At 47.5% G+C, this 19,011-nt stretch overlaps 1 protein-coding gene across 1 annotated transcript in view; it reads left to right on the forward strand.

The window, feature by feature from the left end:
• The window catches only part of LOC146869377 (E3 ubiquitin-protein ligase TRIM39-like), a 97,816-nt gene that overhangs the window by 63,226 nt on the left and 15,579 nt on the right, over positions 1-19,011 (forward strand). The window contains exon 4 of the mRNA XM_085599669.1: positions 6,440-6,462. Coding sequence (XP_085455795.1) covers positions 6,440-6,462 — 23 coding nt within the window. The remainder of the gene's footprint in view (positions 1-6,439; positions 6,463-19,011) is intronic.

The following is a 19,011-nucleotide window of genomic DNA, read 5'->3' on the forward strand; positions in this document are numbered from 1 at the left end:
GCTACCCATGATCTCTCTCAAGATTCCCTGCTTAATCATAGATTCAATTACAGGTCTAATTCCCTCAATAGTTTCAGGTGATAACTTATACTGGGGTGTTCTCGGGTACTCTGCATTTGGCTTAACCTGGATTTTTACTGGGTCTACTCCTTTAACTAGTCCGATCTCTTCACCACTGAGGTCCCATACATCAACTGACACGGAATCCCTCAGATCGAATGGGAGTTCCTCCACCGTCAGTGCTGGATACATTTCCACACACCAACGTTGATTCGCTACCTTAAAGGTCGCATAATCATCCCTCGTTTGCACTTCCACTCCCTTCGGGGTGCAGTAGATAGTGCAGTTAAGCTTGCACAATAGATCTCTTCCTAACAAGCAGACGGGACTAGAATCGCACACCACAAACTGGTGTCGGTCCCTGAAATTTCCTATCCTGATGGGTATGGGCTCCGTCAGTGGGCTAGTCAATCTCTTGTTGGCCACTCCCAACAACTTGGATCATTTGTCCAGAAAGGGGCAGATCCAGAACCGCTACAGACCTCACAGTCGATCGCGTATCACCCGTATCAACCAAAAAGGTCGTAGGGTGACCATCGAGCTCAGCTTCCACAAAGGGCCCCTTCTGATCTACCTCTAGTACTGCTCTGAGCGTACAATCATTCTCTCTTCTCCAGCAGGGTCTCGCCACTGGATCTAGGTCTTCTTCCCCATTCACTTCGAACAGGGGCATCTGCACATAGGTCCGAGCTCCCTGCTGCATATTCGGTATCCTGGGCGGTTGGGGAACCTGCACCTGTGGAACCCCTGTCCCCCCTTTGGCCATCCTCGGTCGAGTCACTGTAGGGATCGTGTCCACCACAGGAACCTGAACTATCTCCCCTTCTTGCTGCATCTGGTTCAACGGGTTCAAAGGACACTCGCGTCTCCAATGTCCGATCTGATGACAAAGGTGACAAGCTGTGGTCTTTTTCAATATCACCACCTCTATTCCTGTCCTAGGGTCGACTCCCCTCGGCCTTCCTTGTCCCTGGACATTTGGTACTCCTTGATAATTTCCTTGTCCCTGGACATTCTGTACTCCTGCTTGATAATTTCCTTGTCTCCTTCCCAAAGTTCCTCCATTGTGCTGTCCCTGTGCTGTCTGCATCTGTACCAACAGCAAATTATCTTTCAACTTCCTGTGCTTAGATTCTATCTCGTCACTACAGTATCTAGCATACCGTAGAATCTCATCCACTGGCTTGTTCTGCCAACAAATCAAATGCTGCTGTATTATGAGGCTAACCTCTGGCCTCAATCCCAACACAAATTTAGAAACAAACTGTCCCATATCTTTGGTATCCAACGCATCTAGGCCACTGTACTGTTTGAAAGCTTGCAAATGCCTTTCATAAAACTCATGCACTGTCTCCTTAGGCTCCTGCACTGTCCTATCTATCTTCACCCAGTCAATGTCTTGAGGTGAGATTTTCGACTTCAACCATGTGATTACCTGTTCGAACTTTTCCATCACTATTGGCGACGGACCATTTTTAATCTGGTTCCTGTCGGGCTCCGAGGTCGGCCAATCAATCGCAATTTTACATGCCGATCACAGATCACCCGGAACCACTATGTCAAACAAAGTATTCAAATCAATCCACAGTACTTTCGAGATTTTGACAAAGCGATCAACTTGCTTGTACCACTCCACAGGCTTTTCCCTTAGGTACGTGAACATACCCTCCATTCTGTACCTCCCGTAAAGGGAAGTTCCCTACCTCTGGTATGCCTCCACCCAGAGGTGGCGTCTCTCCTACCACTCCCCTGGAGCTTTTCTTCTTGGACCACCTTTCTTCCCATTTGTCAAGCATGATCCATGCACGCATTGCTATGATTAGATCCTTGACATGGGTTCTCAATCCTATGATTCTTTTCTCTTCCAGTTCCTGATCACTGTACTGTAACCTATGATTCCCTTGCAATGCTTTAGTCTTCGACAAATCCACCCCATATCTCTTGGCCAATTCTGACAATTTCTCATGTGCTGTCCGCGCTTTGCGAGTCACATCCTTCGCTACAAAGAGTAATTCATCCTGTTCATATGTTAATATTGTCTCAAGGGGTAAATTTCCGCATATTATCTCATCCAATTCTACCTTGAGTCTTACGACATCTAGCATCCTCGCTCTCAGAGCTCCCCTCAGGACTTCTCGGTATCCTGCACCATCCCTTTCATCGTCCTCACATTCTCTTTCCTGTGGCCTGCCCTCTCCTGACATGCCAATAGGAACAGACCGATTTACAATCGTCCTTCGTTCCCTCTCTGCTGCTAACACGCCCTGACTTTGGGTTCTCACTGGTGGTGTCCACATTCTCAAGTCTGATCTTGACTCGACTAAAGACCTTGGTCTCCCAGGCCTCGACTCTCCTTGCCCTCCTGAGGAGTCTGCTGTAGCTGGCTGGCAGCGGCGTACTCCACTCAATAGGCTTCGGGGTCTGCTCCATTCTCCTCACCGACCCATTTCCCTCGACCACACTCCTCACCCCTACCTCTGACTGCTGTGAGCTTCCCACCTTCTCTGGCTCCAGTTCATACATTGACTCAATAGGTCCAATGATAACCGGTATTTTCAGAGCATCCGGTAACCTCACACCTCTCTCAACCTCTAAGCCAGTTGCAGGCTTGTTCCTCGTAATCTCGGTTCCCATCGAGATCTTTCCTTCCACCCTCACCTCTGATCGGGATAGTACTCCCCTACTCTCTTCTACCTTTGTCTCATCTTCCTGTGAGGCATCTGGGTTGTATGGAGGTGGTCTCTCAGATAACAACCTTTCCAATAAGCTGTCATCCGTATCACTGCCCTCTTCCTCCTCTTTCGACTTTTCTTTCACGTTATCTGTTTGTACTAATAAGGGGTACAGTCTGTGTCCTTCTATTGCCTGTACTCTCCACCTTTTCTCTTGCGCATCCCACCTAGCATCCTGGAACGCCTTAATCGTCTTTTTCACTTTTTCTTGGTTTCTATCTCTGTTCCTATCATACGCTGCTCTAATCCACGCATGCAATGCTTCAAATTGTGTTGGCCTCGGCAAAGGTCGTAAAGCAGCCATCACAGACTTTAACTGGTATAACACTTCTAGCCTGAATGAGCCATTCCTCGGGAAAGCTAACTCTCCTTCACTTTGGGTCAATTTGTGCCAATTCTCAAGCCAAATTATGGTATGCAGCCCCACATTTCTTGCCATGTAATGTGCTGGCGTATCCTCGGGAGGGGCTTCTTCTCCCTCACGAGTAACCACATGTTCATCACCTCTACACAATTCTCGAAATACCTTAAAACATTTCATAATGACCAAATTCCGAACGCATACAATTTTCTGTTTACTTCCTGGTAACTGTCCACTAATGACAGCGTCTCGCACACCAACCAACCTATCGCAGCGCAACACTTCCTGACGTCACTTCTTTCTCCACTCGCAGCCGTTCTTCCTATTCCTAACTCACTTCGCACTCTAGCATTCGTCCCATTCATACCCTGAAATAACCGAAGTTACTTCTCTGGTTGTCCGTCCACAGCCTCTGACTGTCCGTCCACAGTCTCTCGAAATTGTCGACCTCGGTTGGCAACTGTCTGTCCCCGTCCAGGCAGACAGATCGCCTCTGATAGGTTACAAGTACTCAAATCCACATGCAGCAACCCACGACCAGCGTCAGGTTGACATACACACACACATTCGCTCCCCCTATCTCGGTCCAGGTGATCGATGGTACCTCACGATCCCCTTCGGGTGGTCAACAAAATCTACCACGGATGTTTTCTACACCCAATCGCTTAGGCTTCTCATCACCTAAGACTTTCCCGGGCTGCGCGCGCTCACAGCCTGATCTCACAATCACTCAACATTCACACCAACTCCGCAAGACATCTCACACAAATCAACACCGCAATCTACAACACCGCATCCTATTCATACTCACTCCTGGAACTGCTGCTTCCTGCCGCACTGCTACTCGCCATCTATGGTCGTCCGCCAGGTCGTCTGCTGCCCACCGTCCGATGATTCAGCATCACTTAACATTTATGGGCCTCAAGGATCACTTATCCTAGTCTGAATCTCCCCTTGTTACCGGAAATAACCATCCGTTTCTGCTACCAACTGAGATGGCCGGATTCTTGTCTCTACCTAATTATCTACAAGAACCCACTCAGGTCGCCAGGATCTTTTTACTTGCCAAATAGCGTAGAGGGAAGAAACACGATTATCAGAACGTATTTACTGCAAATTAACATATTCATAAAAGATGACTCAAAGTCTAGGAATTTGACCTTTTATTATCAGCAAAAACATCTGAATATAAAGGCACCTCAATACAAGGCACAGAAGATAAATGGGAACTAACACAAATGCTACTCTACGAAGTATCCGCATTCGACTAAGAATAAAAAGAACTACTGCTTCTAAAAGCATCAGGTACAAAATTGCAATCGTGATATCGAATTTTAAAGTCATTAATTATAGCTTTTCTGTCCCTACTCTATTCTACAGTGACATCCCTACACAACATTCCCTTTCAGTTGAGAAAAGCATAAAAGGTGTCAGCAGTGAAACTTCCTAAGAAGTCTTTACTTAGTGAGAGCTCGATCTATGGTGCTCCTTCTAGCCTCCATCCTAAGTCTCCTCTGCCCAACCCACGAGGCACTGACCCTAATACAAAATCCCAAAACCTTTGCACACGCCCTTTAGCACACCCCTTCAGCTGGGTCTTCCTTCTTGTAAATTTCCATGTACTATTTCATCTTCCTTTGTTCATTAATTCGACCTTGGGTCCCAGGCTCCTTCCGTGCTAGGAGTTGCAATTTCACATTCCAATTCACTCCCTTCCAGTCTGGCCCTCGTATCTCAACTCCTACAGCAAAGACTTATTCTACTAACGAGCTAAATGTTCTTGCACCTGCAACAGAAACATGAAAACGGAAAAAATCCTTGCACCACGGAATTTTACATTTACTGCAATTTAACCTTTTCTAAAGTCTACCAACCTAATAAACATGGCTAAAATAAGGAACGAATAGGCCTTCTCTGCTACATATGCAGTTGGGCCTTGCAAATCAAACGTATTGCAATTACATTCTGAACATTAGTTCAACATAATCATCTTATACCTGCACATAAGCAACCTACATTCTAACTTCTTAACGTGACCTACATTTACTTAATACATCACATTATTGCAGAACTAGAACATTAAACGTAATACAAATACATTTCACAATAACTGATGGCCTGCATTTCTCTCAAGGCCTGATTAAATTTCTACATCTCTATGCCAATGAATATACTTTTATGACAATTCTAAACACTCTCGAATATATATACGGGTGCTGACTAACAGGGAATATGGTGCACCCCTACAAATCTTAACACCAATGACGCTCTCTCACTACCATTTGCAAAGCAAATCTGCCTTGTATTTTGAGTGCTGCCTATAATATTCTAAAGGCCTGTTGCAGTAAAAACAAAACATACTGCTCTCTATATACGAATGATCTTTGAGATAACTTATCACTTATGTGACGATTCAGTGTACTTTTGCATACAAAATGGCCCCTTATGCATTGCAATGCAATAGGTGCTGTCCCATTCATTCCTATGGGCCTCCAGGCCCATAGGAATGAATTGGAGATTGTATGAGCAATTTGCGAATTCTGAGAATCTGCCCGTTTGCGACCGGTTTTTGCTTTGATGCATGTGCCTGAATGCTTTTTAATGTATTAAAAGCATTGGCATTTACAATGCCAATAGCTCCAAAACTCGCAGTTGCGAGACCTATTGCATTGCAAATGCTTGTTTATTTAAGACCTCTGCTACAGAAGTTCCCATTCTAGATCCTCGTGCCCCATTTTTTACTACACTAACAGTGAATAATAATCTATTATTCACTATTAGTTTAATATAAAATTGGTTGAAAACAAAGGCGGAGCACGACTCCCATAAAGGCGAGCTTCCACTGTGTTTTCGGTACTCATTTTGCTACCTCTGAAGCCAGAAGTCGCACAAACAGTGCCAGGGGTAAGACAGGAGTCACAGCTGCGACCCCTGGCAATCCCTAAATGATGCCCATGCATGTGACCCTTTTACGAACATCATACAATGTGTCAGGTGACTCCATTCAGAATATCAAAATGTGCTGTGTTTTTGTGACCTCATTCAGAATTACACTGTGCTATGTCATTACCATTCCGAAGATCAGTTTCTGTTATATCATGTGACGTCATTCAGAATCCCTCATTCTGTGCTTAGTCATGCGATACCCCAGAATGTGCTGTGTCATGTGACCCCAGTCACTGTTTTTTAACCATAGATAGAAGTGTGTCACTCCTAAAAATACTGCCATAACTTTAACATCACCTGTGGAAACTGATTTCTCTGTGTTTCTTTCTCTATTTTTCAGGATGTCAGAAGCACCCTAAGCAGGTAAGGCTGGTTTATTATCCTCCTGTCAGTGTGTGAGGAGCAGGTCTCACTGCTGCAGTGTGAATGCCACTGCTGAGCTCACACAAAGTGTTAGGAAACTTTCAGACCCTCATAAAATCACTTCACATTCTAAAAAATACCTTTAAGTCCTCAGTCTCTCCTGAAAACTTAATTTCTCAGTAAACTCCCCTGTGTCATCAGGAAACCCTTACATTTTCATAAATCCCTGCGAGTTGTCAGAAGACTCCTGGGAGTCCTGAAATAATTGCAACAAAAATGAGCTGCTGTCCTCACAAAACCTGTTTGCATCTTTAAAGTTTAACTGAAGTCCTAAGAAAAGTAACCTGAACACACAGAAAACGCACGCACATTCTGGAAAGATCTCTTTACGTTTTACTCAAATCAGAGTTGTGCCTATACTAAGACATAATTTCCTAATTATACAAACACAAATGGTGACTCTGCTCACAACAACTGCAGATCCAATTCTCAGCACTATTGTCAGGGATGTTAGATCATACACATATATCTTCATGTGGGGTAGAGGTGCGACAATGTTACTACAGACACCCTGCCACCTAGGGTGTTCACCTGCTTAGGACAATGTCCTTGGCAAAAAATATAAAAAAATAATAAGTTCTAGAGCACACACAGAAAGGCATTTAATAAAGAAAGTAGTCCTAATGTGAAGTCCATCAAATTATTTGCCCTTTTTTGGGAAGTTATTTTATTCCATTTGTAGTTTCCACAATGTTCGGTTTATATATCAGCAGGAACGGCCAATATCTGGTCTATACGAGCACAAGCAGCTGACACGTGTTCGTCCATTGGGCTTTGTCAAGGCTGCCGAAAATATACATACATTGGAATGGAACATCATCTCTCATGAAATCTTTTACGTAAAATTCATATGTGTCAACCTCATGTAGCAGTGATGAGGCGTTGGGAAATAGTGACATGAAATTCTATATGCCGGTCTCAACGCACTGAGGATATTGTGTAAAAATGCATTGTAGCGTCAGCTCACCCAAAGCCATAAAAAGCGGTACCCATGATAGGTGATGATGACCGAAAGAAGAGAACCCATGGAGGCCACAGGGAATGCCGGTATATATTATAATACAAGTGAAAAACTAGATTTTGCATGCATTGTGCTCTCTAAGATACAAAGAAATATGTGCATTTGGTGTTCCTTTTTGCGTGCAAGGAAAGAATATATATTTGTAGTGAGATTTAATAAGAATATAGAATAGCTGAGCGCCCTGTAGTAAGGACAATGTCCAAAAGTAGTCCGTTAGATACAGAGAGGATATTGTCGGAATCTATTTAAAATATATATAAAACTGCATGTATATGCAACCATGCTGAGGAAAATATAGGATTGTGCAGAAAAGTACACCGTAAGGAGAGCAAAGTCTCCTGAGTAGTAAAAAGGGAAGTGCAAATAACAACATATAAAAGTAGACCAGTTTAGAATGAAAACTAGTCACCCAGGTGAGACGAGGGAAGTGATTCCATGTGTAGCGGAATACAATGAAAAGGGCCAATGAAGGAATAGTTGTCCTGTGAATTTCCGGATGGAGTATATCATTCCATTTCTAGGGCCTTGAAAAAGTCACTCTTGTCACTGCTTTAAGCAAGCAGATATTCCGGCCATTCAATAGGTTGTGTATGAGTATGTAGCATCCTGTCACGTCCGCAACCCGGCCACTCAGCTGAAACAAGAGCCCCGAGCCACCCATATGGATACCTCTCTGGCATAGGATGAATAAGTGGATGAGTAAATATGTCCCCTCCATTTTTTGTGGAGTTTCTGGGCTTCTGTCTCCAACATATGTGTCTCTCAGAGGAGAGCTAAATGAACTCTAATCCTTCTAAGATAGATGCGTGTTCTATACTGTTTCACGAAGGAGTTTAGACCCCTCACATTCCATGTGGCAAATTTAAAATTTCACCCATCTCGTAACATCCCACCCTCCCCTCGCTCTCTTCCTCCGCAGACACACCTCCCCACACCATTCCCAAACCCCCGCCACCCTCGGACACAACTGATGCTTCAACAACGATAATAACCTCAAACCATATGCGACTCCCATTATACCACCTGGGTAAACACCTTTCAACTTAGCTAGTGTACTCCCACACATAATGCTACTCCCACCCACCCAAAAACAGTCTCAATTGAACTACAGTGTGTGTACAATCCCTCTATTGGGTATAAACTGGTAGTTCGAGGCATATGAGCTGCAGATCACACACTGAGGATAAGATCGCCATCTGGTGTTGGGCTCGGATGATTGCAGGTTGTTGTTGTCTTCGGAAGAAGCCTTTGGTCACGAGGTTGGTGACTCCTCCCCTGGACAACAGTGCGCATGGGCATCCACTCCATTGTCAGATTGTTTTTTTCCGCCATTGGGTTCGGATGAACTTTTTTCCGCTCCAGCAGAAAACTTTTAGCAATCGATTTAACTCCTTAATCTTCATTCCATCGACGTCGAAATCAACTCGGACCGGTTCCGGAAGCGGCTGATGGACAGGACACCCTTCAAAAAATGCCCCCAGTGTGGAGCGAAGTTCCCCCACAGTGACCACCACGAGGTTTGTAACCTCTGCCTGTCGCCGGAACACAACGAGTCCACCTGCCCAGCTTGTGCCGCTTTCCGTTCGAAGAAGACCCTCCGGGACCGAAGAGCGCGACGCCATATTATGGCCAAACCAGCTCCAGAACCAGAGGACATCTTTGCTCAAGATGTTCCCGAAGATGACACCGAAGATCTCGAGATCGTGTCCGAGGCCGACGATTCCGATGACCTCATCACTCCAGGGCAGCGTGTGAGTACCACCCCCCCTGCCCCTGCCCCATCCAAAAAAGCATTGGTCAAGACTCCGCCAGCTGGGCCCAGTCGCGACCGAAAATCCTCTTCAGAAGCCCCGCACTCGGGCCCGGCTCCGAAGACATCTAAGCCTGTAGGTGGCTCGGGCTCGAGCAAACCTCATCTGATTGTGCCTTTAACACCCTCTGCACCGAAAAAACCACTATCGGCACCGAAACAGGCTTCAAGACCGAAATCTCCTTCGGCACCGAAACGTTCCTCGGCACCGAAGTCTCCACCGGCGCCGAAACGGTCTTCGACACCGATGCCTAAAAGTCCCTCGGCACCGAAACATACATCGGCACCGAAACATACATCGGCACCGAAAACTCCATCGGCTCCGAAAAATCCACCGGACCCGAAACATCCTTCGGCACCGAAAACATCATCGGCACCGAAAACTACGTCCACACCGAAAAAAGCTCATAAAGACCCGAAGCGGCCGTCGCCGCCACCACCTTCGGAGCCAGATGAACTTTTTCGACCAGATCCTACTCAAAAGCGGATCTACATCAATCCCGACACTGGACATGTGACTGCCGTCCCATATAAAAAGCGGAAGCTGGACATTACACCTCCTCCAGCTCCCATACGGAAAAAGGACTGTGCCACTTCACCACTTCGTCCTTCCTCTCCTGTATTACCTCCTGACCCGTCCCCCCCTCCTCCTCCTGCTTCTCCTTTACCTTTACCTTTACCATCTCCCTATCATTCACCTCCTCCACAGGATGATAATGATGACTTAGGGGGAGGGGCGGACCCTGATTTATTTAATGATCCTGTTGATCCAAACGACCCGTTTACATTTCCAGACACAGCACCAGTAGATGACTGGTCTTATCCAATGCCTGACATGCCTGACCCCACTACCTACCCCTCCAAGCCCTCCCCTCCTGATGACCATTTGGGGTTTGGCCAACTAATAAATAGGGCAGCAACATTCCATGGTGTCACTATGCACACGGACCCCCTTGAAGAGGATATTCTCCTCGATACCTTTGAGCAGTCACAAAAAACTGTTCATATACTTCCCATGATTAAAGGGGTTATAAAGCATGCCACTGAGGTCTTTAAAGACCCTGTTCGAGCGAGGGTTCTCAACCCCCGCATCGAAAAAAAGTACCGACCAGCCCCGCAGGACCCTGCATACATTAAAGCCCAGCTCCCTTTAGACTCCTTGGTCGTATCAAATGCCAGGAAGCTCGTTAACTCACAGACAACTGGAGAAACGCCCCCCCCCAGACAAGGAGTCTAAGCTTTTAGAGGCCTCAGGCAAACGAATCGCCGCACAGGCGGCGAACCACTGGCGTATTGCCAATACCCAGGCCCTGTTAGCCCGGTATGACAGGGCGCATTATGACCAACTTGAGGACCTTATGCAACACCTGCCTGATCCCTTTAAGTCCCAGGCCGCTGACCTCATTCAAGAAGGCAAGTTAATATCTAATGCCTCTATTAAATGCGCCTTAGATGCGGCAGACACTGCTTCTCGGGCGGTCAATACTAGCGTCTTACTCAGACGACATGCCTGGCTTTGTATTTCCGGTTTTAAACCTGAGGTTCAAACCGCAATTCTAGCTCAACCTTTCAACCAAGAGCAGTTATCTGGCCCTGCAGTGGACACTGCATTAGAAAAAATGAAAAAAGATAATGAAACTGCCAAGTCCATGGGAGCACTGCAGTCTCCTCAAAACCGGGGTTCCTTTCGTCGCTCCTTTTATAGAGGAGGCTCCAAAAACACATCAACTGAGACCACGTCCACCTTTAAAAATTCTGGACAAACATCCCCTAACAGAGGTTATTTCCGGGGAGGTTATAGGGGAAACAATAACAAAGGTCGAGTGCGGGGCAACAACAACAACACCCGCACCTCCCCAGCCACTAAAAAGTGACTTGCCACCACTCCCCCCAGACCATTCCACTCCGGTCGGGGGGTGACTCCAACAATTCCTACCTGTCTGGACTTCCATCACCACAGACAGATGGGTAAGACAAATTATCCAGTCTGGCTACTGCCTAGAACTCCTACAATCCCCCCCCCCCAAACACACCACCCAAACAACGTCCAATGTCCTCACATCATCTCTCTCTCCTCAAACAAGAAGTTCAATCCCTGTTACAAAAACATGCGATAGAACCAGTTCCCCTTCAACATCAGGGAACCGGGGTGTATTCTCTATACTTCCTCATTCCCAAAAAGGACAAAACATTACGGCCCATACTGGATCTCAGACTGCTAAACCAGTATATACATTCAGATCATTTTCATATGACTACCCTCCAACAAGTCCTCCCACTGTTAAAACAGGGAGACTTCCTTGCCACATTGGACCTCAAGGACGCGTACTTTCACATCCCTATGCATCCCGCTCACAGAAAATATCTACGATTTGTGGTAGATGGGCAACACTATCAATTCACAGTTCTCCCATTCGGAGTAACAACAGCACCCAGAGTGTTCACCAAGTGCTTAGCAGTCGTGGCAGCGCACCTCAGAAGACAACAGATCCATGTCTTCCCCTATCTGGATGATTGGCTCATAAAAGCCAATACTCACCAAAAATGCGTTCTCCACACTCATCGCACCATTCAAACTCTCCACGATTTGGGGTTCACGATCAACTACCCCAAATCCCATCTACAACCTTCCCACTTACATCAGTATCTAGGAGCAACCATAGATACATCCAAAGCCAATGCTTATCCCAGCACTGCCAGGATAGCCAGTATACAAAATCTCATCTCTCAATTTCAAACTCATCCATCTCTTCCAGCAAGAGTGTTCATGCAGCTCCTAGGCATGATGGCGTCCTGCATCTCCATAGTCCCACACGCACGACTTCAGATGCGTCCCTTACAGGAATGTCTAGCACAACAGTGGAACCAAGCTCACGGACAACTTACCGATCTGGTGTTGGTGGACAGTCGCTCGCTTCGCTCACTGAAATGGTGGAACACCATCAACCTGTCCAAAGGACGACCGTTCTTAGAGCCTCTTCCACAAGTTGTGCTAACTACCAACGCATCTCTCACAGGGTGGGGAGCCCACCTCCTTCACCATACCACTCAGGGCAGATGGACCAGTCAACAGAAACTGCTCCACATCAACCACCTGGAACTCTTAGCAGTGTTCCTAGCACTAAAATACTTTCAAGTTCACCTAAAGAACAAAACTGTCCTCATACGCACAGACAACATGACGACAATGTATTATATACAGAAACAGGGAGGGACACATTCTCTCCAACTGTCCCAACTGGCACAGCAAATCTGGAGATGGGCAATTCCCCAAAACATCTACCTATTAGCAGAACATCTCCCAGGGATCCACAATCAAGTGGCCGACCTCCTAAGTCGCCACACACAGCAGATCCACGAATGGGAACTACACCCCAAGGTTCTACTCCCCTTCTTCCAAAAGTGGGGCCAACCAGACATAGACCTGTTCGCCACTCCCAAAAACACAAAATGCCCAACCTTCGCCGCCAGGTTTCCACACCCACAGTCGAAGGGCAATGCCCTATGGATGAACTGGTCAGGCAGATTTGCGTACGCTTTTCCGCCTCTCCCACTAGTTCCATTTGTGGTACGCAAACTGAAACAACAGTCACTAACACTAATACTAGTGGCTCCCACTTGGGCACGTCAACCGTGGTTCACCACACTTCTGGAACTATCTTTAGTTCCACATCAAAGGCTACGCCTCTCCCCGGATCTATTAACCCAGAACCATGGAGAAATCAGACGCCCAGATCCTCAAACACTGAACCTAGCGATCTGGCTCCTGAGGTCTTAGAGTTCGGTTACCTCAATCTCCCTCCAGACTGTATGAATATCATAAAGGAAGCCAGACGCCCTACTACTAGAGCGTGTTATGCCGCTAAATGGAAACGATTTGCCATCTACTGCGCTAATAATGACATACATCCATTGGATGCTTCCATCCAAAACATCATTTGCTATCTACTACACTTGCAAAGATGCAATCTAGCGTATTCCTCTATACGTTTACACCTAGCAGCCTTAGCAGCCTACTTGCAAAATAGGCAACACCTGTCCCTCTTTAAGGTACCAGCCATCAAAGCGTTTATGGAAGGTCTGAAAATAATTCTTCCCCCAAGATTGCCACCTGCCCCAGTGTGGAATCTCAATGTGGTTCTAACAAGACTCATGGGTCCCCCATTTGAACCTATGCACAAATGTGAATTGCAATTCCTAACATGGAAGGTAGCTTTCCTTATCGCAATCACTTCCCTACGCAGAGTAAGTGAAATACAAGCCCTTACACTAGAGGAACCTTTCTTACAACTACACCGTAACAAAGTGGTTCTTAGGACAAACCCTAAATTCCTCCCAAAAGTGATTTCCCCTTTCCACCTTAACCAATCAGTAGAGCTACCAGTCTTTTTCCCAAACCCAGACTCCGTAGCTGAAAGGGCCCTACATACCTTAGATGTCAAAAGAGCCTTGCTTTATTACATCGACAGGACAAAACCTTTTCGAAAGACAAAACAACTCTTTGTTGCTTTCGCACCACCACATAAAGGCAATCCGATCTCCAAATCAGGTATAGCCCGGTGGATAGTTAAATGCATCCAAATATGCTACCTAAAGGCTAAACGTACACTTACAGTTCCCCCTAGGGCGCACTCCACGCGTAAAATAGGGGCTTCTATGGCCTTCTTAGGTAACATTCCCTTAGAAGACATTTGCAAGGCAGCCACGTGGTCTACCACGCATACCTTCACTAAACACTATTGTGTTGACGTGCAGGCCAAACAGGCCTCCGTGGGCCAGGCTGTCCTAAAAACTTTATTTCAAGCTGCTGCAACGGATACAGGCGACCACCGCTAACGGGAAGCACTGCTGTATAATCTATCCTCAGTGTGTGATCTGCAGCTCATATGCCTCGAACGGAATATGCTACTTACCAGTATGCATCTGTTCTTGGCATGTAGAGCTGCAGAGTCACACACGCCCGCCCGCCTCCCCGGGACCTGTATCTGTTCCAGCATCCGTCTTACTTGGACATTACACATGGACATCCTTTCTTTCATTCCTATACACTCCATCTTTTCCCATCATGGCGAAAAAACAATCTGACAATGGAGTGGATGCCCATGCGCACTGTTGTCCAGGGGAGGAGTCACCAACCTCGTGACCAAAGGCTTCTTCCGAAGACAACAACAACCTGCAATCATCCGAGCCCAACACCAGATGGCGATCTTATCCTCAGTGTGTGACTCTGCAGCTCTACATGCCAAGAACAGATGCATACTGGTAAGTAGCATATTCCTTATATCTTGGGGGCAGAAAACAGTCAGATCTCACCCCAGGGGGCGGCTCAATCAGCAGTTCCGCTCCCTAATACTCTGAGGTTCTCACACTGGTAATCAGGTAATCAGTCACACCACAGAAAAGTAGAAACGGGAGAAGGTATGGGACAAAAACAAGAAGTAAAGTATAATAGAGCAAGGGAAAAAGGGAGGGTTGGCAGCTTGGTGGGTGAAAGACCCGGGCCCTATATCAGTGCCACCACCTCATCTTATCACACCTCACTTAAAGTCTGTACAACAATGACCGAGTGTCCCAGGGGGAGCCTCAACAAACAGACTAATCAGTCCCGTCGTACTACTGGGTGGCATTCCCCCTCCAGCCCTCCTCATACCTGTCACGCCTGGGGCAAGTGCAACATCATTCTACAGCACCTTCAGTGTGGTCCATAAATATGTGTCCATATTCGACCATCTGCTCGCTCGGGTGTTCGTGAGTCCCCAACAGATCAAATTCTGTGCTTGAAGAAGCAGCAGAAGTAACTGCCTCAACTAAGGCCCCGGCTGCTTCTCACTCCTGTCATTGTTTTGCTAGGTCCAGAGTACCATCAGATTGCACCACCGTTCTCGCAGCAGATCTGGAACGGCGTCTACGTTGGCTTTGTCTCCTTGGAGTAGCCGAGGGGCCTTCTTTCTGCCACAGTGAATCCCGAGCCCGTCCCGTTGATGTCGAAGGCTGACATTCAGCACTATGGACCTCCAGCCAGCCCCAAGGCATTATGATAAAATGAGAACGTCCATCCCGCCGCACCTTCAGTTTGGCAGGATAAGGCAACATATACTTCAAGCTAATCATTCTTAGCTTTTGTTTGACACTAAAGGACTACCATTGCAATTGGACAGCTCTCGTATAGTCTGGGAATATTCGTATACTGCTATTTACAAATATCGGGTCTCCATGGCTCCGAACCCCTCATAGTAGTTTATTCCCTTCTCTGTAGTTAAGAAATTTCCCTATTATGCTTCGGGGTCTAGCTCCTGGTTGCGGCGGTGGGACCAATGACTTGTGGGCCCTTTCCACCACAAAAAATAGTGTCACGTTTGTGAGTGCCGTCTTGATCTAGTCTTCCATGAAGGTCTCTGGAACGTCACCCTCGGCGCCCTCGGGGAATCCCATAAATCATAGGTTCCATCTGCGGGACCAGCCCTCCACATATTCCATCCGTGCCTCCAATCGACTCAAGCAGACCGCCCTGCCGGCCACCGTCACCTTCAATGTGGAGATCTCCCCCCGCACTTCCGTGACCTGTGTCTCCGTTTCCACTAATCGCTCCGCTACCATGCGAAGATCGGTGAGGAGGAGGTTCATGTCTATGGCCATGGCTTCGGTTTTGGCCTGAGGCTTCAATTGCTGCCAGAATCTGGGCCCCTGAGGGCTCCATTGCAGGTTGTGTCGCCTCTTCAAGAGACTGTGATGTGGTGGTACCCGCTCCCTGTACCGTGAACTGGTCAATCTTTGTCTGCTTGCCGACCCAGCGCAGTTTGTCCTTACCCATGCTACCTTGAGGACCTGCAACTTTCTCTCCCTCAATATCGCCAGGATTTCGGGCGAAAGCGCTGCAGTTGTGGTCGCTCCCCACACCTTGTGTGTCTAGAATGAATGCCACCAGTGGTGTCAGTCCAATTCTGCACAGGTAAGCTGTGTGAGGGACTCCAGGAGTAGCAGCGGGGTGCAGCAGCACAGAGGATACAGAGTTCCCACCTCCTGGTGTCACCTACAGTTCTGATTCAAATCCAGGGTCCGGTGTTCAGATGCCTGAGCAGGGATCACACCAGGCAGTCATGTGACTATGGAGGCCATGCTCTTTGTTCAGAGCTAGTTACCAGCGAAAATCCTACAGGAGGAGAATGTCAGGATCAATGGCAGGTTGCAAGTCACACAGCCCACTCACCAGTCAATGGGACCGGCCACCAAGAGTGTGGGTTCACATCCAGTCCAGTTCACCTCCACGCTGCCAAGGCTGACTGCTAGTCTCCTCTCGCTCCTCTGCACAACCCTCAATCCCAGGGTGGGGCGAATAAACAACTGCTGGCAGCCTCTCGCTTGTGTGTGCAGCCACATTTATTATACCCTCTAGGCATACCCCTGCACAGCACCTGGGGTGGGGGGGGAGTCCACAGAAAAGCTCCACCTCAAGCACCATGAGTCCACCAGGGCCACCACTGGATCCGTCCCCAGCATCCTACTGAGGGCCCCTTGCATCAACCAGGGTGCACTGTTGTTGCGGCTCATCTCCACCACGGCATGTAGGAGTGCCTGCAATGTCCAGGGGATCAGCGGTCACAGTCTCTCTCGCACTGGGTCACAGGAGGGGCGTAAATCAATGCAGCCACCATGTTGGGGGGTCTCTCCGTGGCGAGGCAGTCATCAAGAGCGGAGGCGTGCCGGGGCTCCGTTACAGGATGCAGGTTCTGTCAGCAGGCCGGCCCCACCACTATCGGGGTATCAGCCATCCCACTTTACCACCCACACTCCGTTCACCTCCTTGTGGCAGCTCCCCAGGTCCTCCCCACAGCTTTGGCAGGCAAGGTGGTCTCCAGCAGAGAGGTGGTGACTTGTAGGCCTCTCCTCGGTTTCTGCATCAGCGCGTTGCAGACAGCTCCGGGGTGTCACTATTTCCATGCCCCCTGGCGCCGCCCTATCCGGAGATCAGTTTCAAGATTTTCAGAGTCGAGGGGGCGGCAGGAGGATGTAGTATGCCTGTGTCTGGGCTGGAGCTCTCTTTCAGTGCTGCCTCCCGGCCATCTTGTTGGCCACGCCCCCCAATCTTATCTATCATTAATAAAATGAATGGCCATGCTGATCCTATGGATCCACCATAGGCTAAATGAACAGCTAGATCCTATGGATGCCGGAGCCAAAGATGAAAAGAAGAATCCTAAGAAGTAACAGTGCCTAGAGGTTACAGCGTACAGTGACATGACTTCTCCTCTCTGCAGAGGTAGTATGCGGCACTAATCATCTACTGAGGCCGACTTGCGCTCCAAGTCCAGTCTACTGACATCTCTTACAGATCCGAGCCATTCTGATACCTTTGGTGGGTCGGGAGTAATCGATTTCTTACAGATTTCCGTTCTTGCTAGCAATATCAGAAAAAATATCAGTGAGGCCTGATCCAAGTTTAACTCGTCCCAGTACGGGCACAAGTCCATCCCAAATCGGATCAGGCAGGGTGTTACCTTAACTTCGCAGCCATTAATTTCTTAAAACGCCTGACTTACATACCACCAGAAGAAGGCAAATAATGGGCAGTCCACGAACATGCGTATATCATCCACCTCTGTGTCACCGCACTTCTAATATTTTGATGGTTCCTATTGATCTTAGCCAACTTCGTTGGTGACCAGTTAGGTCTATGGAGAGTAAACAAATGATTATTTTTAAGTGGTACTGGTTGGGTCAGAGTGTATAACAGATTTAAAGATACTCGCTATAATTGCTCTTTAGCCAGCGCCAGAAGATCCTTTTCCCAGCGCAGGTATGGGACTCCCATTTTCACATCTGTTACGGAAATGAATACCCAATGCCACTGGGAAACCCCTTTTTTAGGTTGTTACTCAGCCCTCACCCACTCAAGACCATCAAACTGCACCGAACCGCTCACCTCTGACTACGCTTGGGATGACCACTAACAACAACAAAGCTGCAGGCAGTTACATTTTGAAAGCCCCCCTTCAAAAGTTTAGAGAGCGCTTGTCATGTCACTCCAGGTGGAAAGGTTGCCATGCTGGAGAGGGTAACTAAGTTTATCTTTAAGTCACTTGGGGGTTCCAGGAGAGCCCCAAATTGGTGCCAGGTCCGCATTGTAATCTATCCCGAGAATTCTCCTAAAGGATTCCCACACCCTCAGGATTGTTAAGAGTACCATTAACCTACCTTGTTTAAAAACTTTGGGTCCCCAAACTTAAACAAAAAACGTTTTCAGGCTTAAATGCTTCAACATAGCTCTACACAATTGACCCATGTGAGAATGATCTAGCTCTCCAGCCAAGAACCAGGAATTCTTGAACTGGAAAGAATAATAATAGGCTTGAAAACCCGGAAGAGCGAGCCCCCCTTGCTTCAGTCTCATCCAGACCTTTTTTCATGAGATCCTGGCTCCCCTGGATGCCCATATAAAGCTGCCGACCCTCCCTTGCTTCAGTCTCCTCCGGGGCTTCTTTCATGAGATCTTGGCTCCCCCGGATGCCCATATGAAGCTGCTGGCCCTCCCTTGCTTCAGTCTCCTCCTTCTTTCATGAGATCCTGGTTCCCCTGGATGCCCATATAAAGCTACTGACCCTTCCTTGCTTTAGTCTCCTTCTTCCATTAGATCCTGGCTCCCCTGAATGCCCATATAAAG

The sequence above is a fragment of the Triturus cristatus genome, chromosome 1_1, assembly GCF_964204655.1.
Source record: "Triturus cristatus chromosome 1_1, aTriCri1.1, whole genome shotgun sequence".
In the NCBI taxonomy this organism is placed as follows: Eukaryota; Metazoa; Chordata; class Amphibia; order Caudata; family Salamandridae; genus Triturus; species Triturus cristatus.